This window comes from Aythya marila (genome assembly GCF_965140915.1).
Source record: "Aythya marila genome assembly, chromosome: 6".
NCBI classification, from domain to species: domain Eukaryota; kingdom Metazoa; phylum Chordata; class Aves; order Anseriformes; family Anatidae; genus Aythya; species Aythya marila.
In genome coordinates, this window is record NC_139047.1 from 18,183,129 (window position 1) to 18,196,658 (window position 13,530).

Genomic DNA, 13,530 nt, shown 5'->3' on the forward strand with positions numbered 1-13,530 from the left:
TTAATGAACCAGAAAGAATTTCTCATACGGACTAGTCAGTGGTGGAAAAGTGCATTAGAAAGTACTGACATCTACATGAGATTCCTAGTACTCCTTAAAAAGATCCAAGCGTTCACAAATCTACCAGACAGAGAAGTGAGAACGTTGTCCTGTAATAGTGTAACATGTATTTTCAGTAGCCAAAGGAAAGGGAAAGGCTGCCTCTCTGAAATGCTGCCTACTGTGTTACACTGCAAAATATCAACATGCAATTCAGTAACATACTTCGATAAATAATGTACTTACAGTACAAATAGATGAAAAGAACTGAAAAAAAAATCCTTCTATGGTCATTTTCATTAATTTTTACAGTGTCTTCATAATTCTTACTGCAATAATCATAACACATAAAATGAAGCATAAGACTACTTTGGACCTTGAGATAAGGCAAAAGATTAGATACACCTTCAAAAGAAAAACTCATATTACATGAAAATCCACTGAGAGCTGTGGCCTTGATTCTAATGAACAAAAACCTTATTCAGAAGTCACACTGAACACTTACTACATTCAAGTCAGCATGCCATTTCATACATATATTTCCTAAAGAGCATTCCATTGAAGCTATATGCAAAATGTATTCCATTTTGACAGAGGATCTGTTCTTAAAATAGCTCACTAAAACTAACATTCATGGTGTTCAGAAAATAAAGGCAGTAAGAAAGCAGGTTTCCCCCAAAGAGACAATTTCAGAGCAGTGAAGCCTGTTGAGGGCTGAATCTGAATTATCATCAGATGGACAAAAGCAGGAAGCAAGTTACGCTACTGTTTACCAGACAAGATGTATAAGTGCTGATGAACATGAATAAAAATTAATATATTTCTTCTGACCTTACAGGGGCCAAGACTCCCTCTCTCCAAAGTTACTGCATACCGAAGTAATAGCTGCTCTTCATTTAGTCAAGATCAAGTGTTTCTCAAAGCATGTTCAGTAACTTCTAGCATAATCTTATTCCACACAAAAGGAAATTGGTTATTTGCGTGTTATCCAAGGAAGACTGAGTAATTCACTGTGGTAGGAAAGACCTCTAAAAATAAGTCACCTCTCAGCAGATTCACTCCCTTCCTGTCTGGGCTTGAAAAACTTTGCAACTGCATGAAAGGACAAAACTTGAGGATGAACTACAGAGAACTTCTGTAACAATAACAATGCTCAAATACATTCATTTCGTTCCCACTCTGTCTAAAAGAATCCAACTATTGGAGGGTGGAGTGAGACAGCTATCCATCAGGATGTGTGTGACTAAGGATCCTCGGGTGTAGCCTTCTTCTTTTATGTTTATTTTTGGATGCATTTCCCCTTGTGGTTTAAACCAGCTTTGGGGCAAGGTAGCTAGTACCACTCTAACTCACTGATGTTAAACAGGGAAAGCAAGTTCTTGTCAACAAAAACAGTACCTTTTCCTGCGCATTCTTAGAGTACCATGTAAGTCTTATAATAGCGATGAATAACTTTCTTCATGGTTGTTAGTGCTCCTCAGAGATGAAGATCAGGGACAATTGGTGCACATATGACACCAGTGATTCCCATAACCTCCTAGAGCTTCTTCATCAGGGGACAGCGTTCAGCTGTGTGAAAGCCTAACGACAGATTTTATCACCTCCAATCTGCTCTAGAAGTTAGGGGATAGAAAACAAGTCTCCAAGGATGAGTAATCTAAGTTCAACAGATGTTCCTGAACAGAATGCTACTTCAATGGATACAGTCATTAGAAAAAAGACCAGGCCATTTTAACTGGTAATTGCTGTTATCAGGACAATATTATTTGTTTTGACTGGCATTCTCTGACTGTTAAAGAGGGAGATAGTAGAAAATCATTCAGTGAGCCCTTTACAGAAAATGTGGTTTGCATATTATAGAAAGCAGCTTGTTATCTTTTTGATAAAAAATATCCTATCTTTTCCTCAAAAAGTATTTAAATTTATAAAATTGACAGAAGGAAAGTGATAAAGTCTCTTTAGAAATAGCAATCTCTTTCTTTCAGATACAGACACAACTGTAATTGTACTCAAATAAATCATTTGCTATATTTTGTGCATTAAATGTGTTAATAAGCCACATCTAGTCTGTGAAACACACCAATACCATTGTTTCATAGAGAAATACAGCTGAAACTGAAATGCTTAGTCTCCTGTTTTAAAAAATGCAGAAAAATCTATAAATCCACAATAGTTAAAGAGATTCTGAAAATTCCTTCTAAAGTTCTAAGAAATAACTGTATCTTTCTCTCAAAATCTAGTTTTATAATTTATACTAAAAACTTCATAAGCAGTATGAATGCAGATTTACTTGTCTTCCAAAGAACAGCCTAGATTTGTGATAGCAAAACACGTTTGTTGTAAGAGTCAACTTAATCAGTAGATCTCAGTGTAAACAAATTTTTACTATAAAAGAAGATAGTTCATAGCTCTTAGTCCCATCATTTAGGGTCATTTGCAAATAAATGAATGTCAATACTGAATCAATGTATACAGGTTCATTTTCCAAAATTATATACGCCACCTACAAATCAAACCATTTAAAAAAAAACTGTTTTCAGAATTTACATGCACTGTTCTGGTATGCCAAAAATCTGTGATCAACAGTTTTCATTTGTTCTTTCCCTCAAATAAAAGGAAATTTTGTGGAACAAAATAAAACAAACAAAAAGCCACCCTTAATCGTATATTAGATGTATTTTTTGCACTTTTATTATAATCATAAAAATCATAATCCCTAGAAGTAGTAACCATTTTAAGAATTACAGCTCTACTGCTTATTTAAGTTGATCTGTAGTACTGCAGTACTACATTTATTCAGAACTATTCAGAAGGAACTACTCATGAAGAAACTACTTTTTCTGGAATTAAATTATATGGAATTCATCAAAGCAAGTATGTATGAATCTCTGCATAAGGCACACTGAACAACACAGAATTCATAACATAAAATCTTCCCTGAATAGAAAGATTTACTTTTGAGATGATAGTAAGGATAAGAACATGCTACTGCCACTGCTCATATTGCTAGCGTATTTGGGGATGAATTATCTTAAATATTTTTCTGCCTGTTGTAAATACACTCCATTTATCATACCTTACGTGCAGTTTATGTAGGCTTTAGGATTAGCAGATTGCAAGGAGACATATTACCTTGAAAAGAAAAAAAGTGAATGACTTCATTCTACCTCAGACTAACCACCAAAGCTATTTTTGTTAGGATAGTATTGCATTCTCACTATGAGCCTGAAAGAAACCACACCAAAATATATGAAAGAGTTCACTGCAAAACAAAAGCAAAGCAGCACCAAAAATTAAACTATGGTCTGTGACCAACACCTGTAGCACCTGTGACATGCTCTACTAAAAAATTTCATAAAATCTTAATATACACCAAATGAGTGCTAAAGCTCCCTATGAAAGCATCCAATACTTTCAACATGTGACCTTTGTATTATCATCATCTAAAAATTCAGCAAAATAAACAAAATTATTAGAAATAAGTGTATTAGTTATTAAAGAGCAAATTACAGGCATTTCTGTTTAAAAAAAACTAAGTATACTTTAAAAGTCTAAATTTTAAAAGACAGGAACTTAACCTCTACTCTCCCAATATTTCTGATAGGAGAATGACAATCTCTGAATGGTTAGCCAAAAAGTCATATACACATTAGAAAGAACTTTGCTAATGCCACTTCAAAGTTAATTTAAAGGAAATAGTTTTAATTATTTGTTTTTTGTTTGAGAAACCTACAATTGGATTTATTATTCTACATTGTTAGCATCTAAAGCACTATCTACATTAAATATTTCTGACCACTAGCAAAAGTTGTGTATGTTAAAACAGATAAAACTATTTAATCTTGTAATGCCACAGTGAAAAATCATAATGTAGCCTTTGTAGAAAAAAAAAGTATGAACTATAGAAAAATATTGCATTTTAAATTCCTTCAAATTTGTTATGTGACTGTACTAGTATTTTATTTTACCTGCAGAAATTAACAAAAAAAGTACAAATTGTAGCTATAGAGCTTACCTTTCACAGGTAAGTCATCCATGCTACAACATGAACTATGTTCAAGGCAACATATTTACAGATAGGTGATACTAGTCAGTCAGTGTAGCTAGTTGTGAGTTTGATTTTCTTTCTGATAGCATTACTTTATGGACAGTTATTTGGAGTTCATACTTCTTTTTCCTCAGGAAAAGAGAAAAAAGATATAGATATATTTATATAGTTAGCATCACTAGATTTGCAAATTCAGAACACTGTTCCAGCATCCAACAGTTCTATGCAACACCTAAATTTGCGCTGCTGCCACTTAAACAAGCTGGCAGTGCAAGTACCATACAGTGCAGGCGAGGCCAACAGGGTGCCTTCTAATACCCCGAACACTTTTCGAGACAAGTGCAATGCTTACAAAAATACAAACTAATTGAAGTCCAGTAATTTAGCATGGTAACATATAAATGGATTCTTCTCTGCATGAATACTAAAATATACACAGACTGAAGAATCTCAGCTGAATGTTCTCCAGAAAGGGAAGTTTTAAGGGAATTCACGTGTTACCAGTAACTTAATTTAAATCATCTTTGTCCATCTGCTAATTTCAAACCCCTTACAGCTGCTGCTGAGACAGGAATAAATGAGAGCAATTTAAAACATCAGAGTATTGTAAAGGTAGACTCTCCTGGTAAAATGCATGCAACAAAAGCAAGTTTGATGGTAGAACAGCAGTACCTGCAGTATACAGATAAAATTTCTGGTGGAATTTATATAAGTTATTTCATTAGAAGACATAAAAAAGTAGAAGGAGCCTGCAAGAAAGCAATACAGTCGTATGGAATCATGGAGAATATGAATCACTAGAAATAAGTAAACAGACTTTCCTTTTTGTCCAAACTAATTAAGAGGAATTATTCATTTGCTTAGGCTATAAATGAGCTTATATTTTGTTATTTTTTCTTTCATAAACTGCAAATAAATCTGAATTTACCTCCCAAAGTGCTTTGAAGTCCTTCTGCTCAATTCGAAGGAGCTCGCTGTATTCTCTGGTAACAATGGTAGCATGGCGAGGAGTGTTATCCAGAATGGACTCTCCAAAGGCAGTTCCTATTCCCAAAGTGCATATTGTTACAGCATCCTTTAATTAAAAATGAAAGGACATGTTAAGTATTCCAGCATTTCTTATAAGAGTCTTTATGTCACATTTGCTAATGGTACTACCTTAAGATTCTTTGGCAATCTTCTTTTAAAAAAAACTAAGAGTACCAAAACCAAAGGAAATAAACAAAAGCCCGCAATATGCTGATTAACAGCAAAGGAAGCCTCTGTGCAGAAACAAGTGACCATCATTCAGATTAGACCTATCTTGCTGCAAAGCAGAGGGCACAAGTGTCACCCTCACCTTTGGAAGAGAGTTACGACCTCTGTTCATCTATAAAGACTGCTGTAATGATGAAATACATTAGAAATGTCAGAGGTGATCAGAAGATAACTAGCATCAGGAAAGCAATCTTGGAATATAAATTTCTGCCCTATATAAGTTACCCTCATCAAAAAGAAGAGGAGTGTTACGCTCTCTTAATAAACTTAATTTTCAGTTATGATATTCTCTTGTATTTATAATGCATTTGTCCAATGACTACAAAAAAAATAAGTTAATTTCACATAATTCAGATATTTCATGTAAACTTTTAATTCCAAAACAACCTGGAATAAGTCTAGAGTAATTGTGATGGTCCCTTGCATGCAGTAAAGCTCACTTCAAAAAGGTCTATCCGAATACATGCCATTAATGTGATGGAAAAGATGTCTGATTCAAACACTGTTAGCCATACTCTATGACAGTACAAATATAAATTATGAGCTACGGCAGAAATAAGTAAATAAAAAAATAGACTGCTAGAAATTAAGTATCTTGCTGAGTCAAGATCTTTAGATTCATGTCCTATTTTAGGCTAACAAGTTCCTATGCTCCTGAGCACTGGCTTGTAGCTCAACATTTACTTAAATCTCTTTCTAAGATGGACCTTAACAGATCATCTTCTGAGTAAATTAAAAATAAAAATAGTAACAGTACTAAAAATTTACACAGAAGCAAGTCACAGTTTACTAAGGAAATTATATGTGCACATAGACAAATGCATAAACATATAAAAACACATGCTAATTTTACTTGACACAACATTAGAAATATAGTTTAATTCTAAAATGTAAGATTCGTAAAAAGGCTACAAAAATAAAGGAAAATTTTATCATCCCATCCACTCCTTCCTTGTGGCTGATAATCCAGGAGAGATGCATGAACATATTTCAGCATCATTTTCTGTGTTTAAAATCACATTGTTTTCCTTTCATGCATCTAATAAGTGGTAATAGGCAAATGCTATTAAGATCAAGTTAGTAGCTTTATAATTGCATTACAAAGACAAATGCCCATAATAGTCCAGTTCCCTGAACCATAGAAAATTGCTTTTGCACAGATATTACCATATAAAACTATGTGTTCAGGAAAACAAAATCAATTGCATTTTAGAGATGATCTAGGAAGAATTTACCAACTGTCAGAAATACACTTGCAAGGAAGACAAATACGAACAGGTGCTGTTTGAAAAAAGAATGCATGTATTTGGGAATAAAAGCCCAAGAAATGTACGTCTCTACAAACAGCCTAAAATACAGGCTAAATACACTAAAATTGTGCTTTAAGAAGCTTTGCGTCCAGACCTGAACCACTACACGCGTGCTACTTTACTCAAAACTGCACTCAAAGGAGCTACAAAAAAAGCGTGTCTACTGCTCATGTCAAGTTTGATCTCCAGGTCTCCAATATATTATACTCAACTTTATTTAGAAAGTTCAGATAAAAGATCTCTGTTGAGGGCTGAATAACCAAACAGTCTAGCAGAAAAAGAAACCTTTCCATTAGGTGGATTATAAGCAATAATTACATCTTTAAACTTCTTTCTCATTCCTTTTCCCCTTGATACCCAAAAGAAGCTCTCTAGAAACTCTTCACTTTTTGATCCTTTACAACCTTAGAGAATGTATTTTTGAAAACAGAATAGAGAAGAGCAGAGGAAAGGTGTTAGTTAAGGAACCACTTTCTAAGGGAAAGTCTGATGAGGCAGCTGTTCAGCCTTAGAAATAAATTAACATTGTGGGGTATTAGGTCAAGGAGATGGAATGGTCCTACCTATCTTCATTAAAGAAAAGTCCAGGCTTCTATCAAGTGATTTTTTTTTTCTTTCCTCCCCCAGCCATCATTGCTCTCCATATAGATGTAGTTTCTCAGCTAGCTAAAGAGCAAGCCCATCTACCTTCTTCAAGACTTCAGAGCCCTATCTTCTCTCTGCCCTCAATTTATACATCTCCAGCCTCCTAGGGAATCAGGTGTGCATTTCTTATTATGCCTGTTAACCTTACACTCAAGAATCTCCTGCTGTTCAATGTAGACTTCAGGAGGATTGCTGGCAGCTCAAAACTCAGTTTGCTGTTCCCCTCTGCCATCCCAGAAGCAGCAGGGGGTTCTAGCTGCTGGTAACCAGCTAAAATCTACACAGCTATTTAAAAGGCAGTATTAAAGACTTAAAAAAGATGAGATTGTTTCCATTGCTATCTATCCTCTGAGCACACTATAGGAATGGTAGCGTTCAAATCACAGACTGTTTGTGCATTCAGTTGCACTGCCTGTCAGTGACAGATGAGACACATGTGGTGAAAGAGTTGTTAAATCCCCCCTCCTCTCCCCCAATCAATCTAAAACATTATTGAATTTGTCAGAGCAAACTATGGATAAGAGTCAGAAATTCAAGGTTCTGCACTATTCCTTCCCCCATCATAAGAGACATTCCTGCATGCTCCTCCCTGACTTGTGACACTATTTTCCAACCTGGCATACAGAATTTTTGTGCTCTGGGTGAACAAAGTCATGGTGTCAGAGAGGAAAAAAAGAAAATATGAAAGAAACTACCTGTGTTAGGAAGAAAGAGATTGGGTATTTTTCTTTGATATTTAAGTTTATTCAATATTTTAAGTTATAAAATCATTAAAATATTATGTAAATATATAAAATATTTATTTTTATTGTTTATTATATAAATGCCTAATTTTTTTCAATGTTTTGAAAAAAGGAGTTGATGAGTCTGCTTTACTTCTAATTTCATAATTTTCCCATACTTTCCACCTTCATCTCACTTCTGCATCTGTGTCCCTCAAGGAATCCATACCATCTTTAATTCCATCATTAATTAAAAATCTGCAAAATATGGCATTTTGGAAATCTGTGTACTATTACTTTGACACAGCTCAGCTTGTCCTTAGCAAAAATTTCCTTTCATAACAGAGAAACTAAAGGATCCATGTGAAAGTAAATTATCTCTTCTATGAAGTGATTTTCTTGCTCCATTACCTTCACTAGAATATGTTTCAGTCATCATTCAGAAAGGAAATCCTTATCAAACTACTTTTAAAGATAACACAGCAATATCCTTCCACGCTAGAACTGCAGTTTGACAACATATGTTAGTCCATCCTCTTTACAAAAGACAAGGTGATCTACTTAAAGGAGACATTACACCCCAGGAAAGATTGTGAACAAGTTCTCTTATGGTTCCTAATTAAAATATTTACAGATCAGATTAACTATACTGTAATAACATTAATTATTTCCATACATTCCCATCTGATTCTACAAAAGGTATCTGTAATGTCTTGGCCTTTTGCCTAGGTATCTGGCAGACAGAAGTGAAATGATTTTTCTATATTAAATCTATACAAGCTAAGTTCAAAATCAAAATTAATATAACTATGACCCTGCAGAGCTCAGCATGGGCTAACATAGCCGACTTCTCAGCTATGTACATTTGTCCTCCTAATCTGTGTTACAGCAGGTAGAGCAGTTCTCATGCTGAAAACAAACAATTTAAGGCTAGCTTGAGCATATTTGCACTACACTACAGACTACAATACAAACCTGTCTCAGCTTCACATAGGCTGTCCCTGAAATACGTAACACCAACGTTACGTCTATGTTCAGAAAACAGCATTGCAAGGACTGTCCTGTTTAAATTTCTTCCCTTGTTTCCACTTCATCTTATCACATACCTCCTTTATACTCCACTGGAGACATCCAATAAATTGTTTCCTTTCTTACGTGGACACCTGTATCTCTCTTCGTGGTCAATTTTTCTAGCAGTACGAACTTGTTTGGCTTTTGATCCTCAGTCCTCTGCATTTTCCTACAACTGACACTGCTGTACTACCCAATCACCCACGGCTCCTCCTTTAAAGCTTTGCTTAAAAAGGTTAATTGTTTGTAAAGTCAATTTGGTTCAATTTAGTCTGTTTTTAAAACCTGATTAGCTCAAAAAAAAAAAAAAATCACCACCAAACATAGATAACCAGCAATGGCTCCCAACACACACTGTGATTCAGCAAGCAGACTACAGAAAAACTGTAGAATAAATTACTATCTGATCTTTGCCTTTCTTCTCTTCATTCCTTCCCATTTTATCAGACTGGAATATAAATCTTAATCATCAGGGGTAAAAGGCTCTGAATCTAATCCAGTGAAACACGATGCTGCAGAATCTGGCAAAGATGTCCATACTGATACTTTTGTTATGCATTTATTCCCAGCTACATACCGAGACATTACCAACACCCATCTCTCAGAACACGTTCATTTTCAATATAGAATCCAAAAACTAAACACAGATGAGGCAGTTGACAGTATTTTTAAGACAACACCAAACTATCTCAAAAAGGAACTTCTATTACTATGTATCTTGGTTGTAAAAATGGGTAGATAACATTGCCAAATAAAAAATAAATTCAGAATCTGTCCATAACGGAGGGTAAAAACCTCTTTCTAAACAGAAATAGGCTGCTAAATCTGTTTATTTTGAAGGGTACTTACTAAATCCTTATGTAACTTTTAAGTAGGATATTCATCAGGGTATTTTTTACAAACATCTTGAGGCAAGAACAAACAGTTCATTACACTTACCTCTGCATTTCCTATTATGACACTACCTTGGGAAAAAAAAAAAAAACAACAACAAACAGAAAATCACTAGCCCATGTCCTCTTCAGTCTCTTCTTGACCATTTAACAGCCTGAAAATTCATAAATAACTCGTACAGAAAGCAGACCAGCCTCCAGTCAGGATGGGTAATCCTGTCAGATCTCTGTATTGTAATTGTGCTGTCCCGTGTTAATGGCAAATGAAATTACTCCCATGATCATCAGCAGCTAGAATATTTTATTGCCTCAGTAAAACAAAAATAACACTAATAGGTCTGGTCAAATTCTTTAAAATAGTTATATAGTAAATATTTCAATATGATTTTCAAACTAGCCATTTCAGTATTAAACAGTGCCTGCACTCAGTTCGTTATATATTCTAACACTGCCCTCTTGTGACATAATACAGGTTTGCGATCAGTCAAAAAGGGGTTTTCCAAACCAAGATGAAAGTGACAATTTAACTATGAGACCCTAAATATGCATGTTTACCGTTACATTTTAAATATTACAAGGAATAGTCCCCCCTATTGTAACAGAAAATTATAGGTAATGTTTACATTTCTGTTTATATGAATTTTCAACTTGGGCTTCATCAGTATTACTAACATTTCCTGGAAATGATCACAGGTATCTGCATGAGTAAGCTAATGTGTAGCAAGAATTTTTATGAATTTATACTTCACTAGCTGCATTGAAGTCTTGATCCATCAGCACATTTAGATCTAATTTCCAGTGCAAGACATGTAACTGTATGCCTCTGCAGGAGCCCAGGCCATCAAGACTCTTAGTAAGCACGAAATACACAACACTTTACTGTACTTTCAGTGGAAGAAAGCAACCAAGCTCCAAATGTGACTGTATAAATAATTAGTATATAGTAGCTGCCACATAATACATTTATTCCCAGGCTCACTGAAATGCAAATTCACTAGGTAGCCCGCCAAACACATAGCAAAAGAGGGACTAATAATATATTTTTAATCGATAGAATTGATTTACCGTATTTACATTAACACTATACTCATCATCATACAATCACAGGATAATTCAAGCTGCAAGAAAACTTAAGAGGTCATCAACTACAACCTCCTTTACATGTAAGTATTAAAAAATTATTAGTCATGTCTAAACACTTCTTAACCAATAGGAATTTAAATACAATAGTTAGCTTCTCCTTCACTAGAAGATACTGCATATTCCTTCTACAATTTTACATGAGACTACAAACTTCTAAACTTGTATGCTCAGGCAAACTTCTCTAACTCCAACAGGAGCAGAAAAATAAAGTAAGACTGGTACAAGAGCTGAAGAAAATCCAAAGAAAATTTAGTAGCAAGGAACAAAAGCAGATGCAAGTTTGAAGACAGAGCAGGATATACATTAAACAGTAAGTGGAGGCTGGCCTTGAACAATGACATTTTGTTGTGAACAAGACATCCACTAAGGAAAACACCTAACTTCTTGTGCTCCATATAAGACCTTGTTTCTGGGTCAGAGTGTTGTTAAATGAAAGCAAACACCATGGGTCAAGAATATGGCTTGGCTTTTGGGGTTCAGGAAGGCAACATTTCCATCTATCTGGGAAACAGCAGAATGCAGTTTGAGTCCCATAGATGCCTGGAATACAGACAGCTTTCAATACTCAGCAAATCCTTAAGTAACAGAGCTGAGGTTCTTGGAAAGATTATCTGCTATGACTGTGAAAGGACAAGAGCCAAGCCTGTGGATTAAGGGTGCAGCATAGTTTGTTGGTTCTGGACATTAAATCAGGGAATCCCTGGAGGGTTCCAGTTACCTCTCTGGCTGCAAGCCAGTATGATGAACAGGTGCAACAAAGGAAAAGCTGTTGTTGAAATCTGGCTAACAGTTGCCAGCTGAGAGACTGTGACCATCCTGGAGAAATAACGGTGGAAGTAAAACAGATTTGAATTTTACTAAGTTTCTATCCCAACACTCAAGAATGGCTAGCACCATCCCAATGAGGAAGCTAAGGCAAGACTGGAACAGGATACCCAGGAGCTAAAGTCAGGACAAGGAGCAGGAGAGCAAGGAACAAGAGAAAAGGCATGGTACAAACACCAAACTGGGGCAAAACCAGAGAAAATACTGTGCTCAGACATTATTTCAGTGTCCCCACCCACCAATTCTTCCCTCTCCGGCACTATTATGGTAAATGCACAAGCTGCTATCCTTCCGGCACTGAGGCTGTATCCTATGGCAACTAGACAGTGGTAAGAATTCAGTGCACTATTCCTGTGAAAAGGAAACACAAGGTTTAGGAATTACTGTACAATATAATTTCTGTAACTAGAACTACGCAAACTGGAGATCTGTAGTTTCCCATTGGCAGGAAAATGCAGTGAACCTGAATGAGCAGAAAAAATATTTACATTTCTCAAGAGGCTGAACTGTTCAAACCTCCAGCTAATGGAACAAATCACCACTCAAAACAGATTCTTAACTTCCACAGTCAGAAAGCTTATGTGGATACATTTATTTCTGATTCAATAAAGAGAATAGGTCCGTAACTGTGCAGCGCCATCTTTTGGCAAACACCAGAAAATATTCCTGATTGCTTTAAATTGCACAGGAAAGGGTCTCATAAAAGCCCTGTCATGTCCCAAATTGTGACAGTATCATCTCATCCTTTTATTCGTATTTATTCAAAACTCTCAAAAATTCAAAAACTCAAAATCCTGTAAATCCAGGAGTGCCAAGATATTGAGTAATCACTTGCAATTATTTGGCATATTACTTGTTCCTCTATTTCTTTACACCAAATAGGTATTACCTCCAGGTCTAACACAGCAGCCGTGTCAGTACTCTGTTATCACTATCATACCTTCCCCCTCTTTCAGCAGAGACTGCAGTATGCTGTTATCAGACTGCACTGTTGGTGGGTTTGGTTTGAACTCTCAGAACCAGGCCTGAATTCAAATGTTTCCAGGGAATCAATCAACAATTCTCAGATCTTTAGCGTAACTTCATACAGCACTATGAGAAAAGACTATGAGCTCTGTTTCATATTCATGTTTCACATTCACACCTTCTCTGAGAGCACCACATTTCAGTTTTCTTGATATCAATGGCATGATTTGCCTCCATAAACAAAGGATAGCTGAGGCTACAGGACAGGTGAAAAAACAAAATGATCTGTACAATACATCTCATTGTTATCTACCTTGACATAAGTTCTAAGCTTTCGTTGCACTACTAACTGGATGGTTTTAATGAACAATTTATTTTACCTGGTGGTTGCTTGTATCAGAAACCTTCACATCGAGGGATCCTGTCAGAACAGCATACCAGTTTGTTCCAATATCACCCTGACGAAATACTGGAAAGATGAAATGTTGTAAATAAGAGGTATCTCTTTAAGTTTAGCAACATTAAACATTTTCCCATATATTACTGTACTACTTTAGTCACTGCTGGGAGTATAGAACATGCCTTATCAAACTACTTACTTGTCCAATAGT

The 13,530-nt window shown here is 35.6% G+C and overlaps 1 protein-coding gene across 1 annotated transcript in view; it reads right to left on the bottom strand.

Annotated features, from left to right (window-relative positions):
* RAPGEF4 (Rap guanine nucleotide exchange factor 4) overlaps positions 1-13,530 on the bottom strand; it is a 152,341-nt gene that overhangs the window by 125,230 nt on the left and 13,581 nt on the right. Inside the window, exons 3-4 of the mRNA XM_082763226.1 lie at positions 13,300-13,388; positions 5,016-5,162 (exon numbers count right to left, since the gene is read on the bottom strand). Of these exons, the coding sequence (XP_082619352.1) occupies positions 5,016-5,162; positions 13,300-13,388 (236 nt within the window). The remainder of the gene's footprint in view (positions 1-5,015; positions 5,163-13,299; positions 13,389-13,530) is intronic.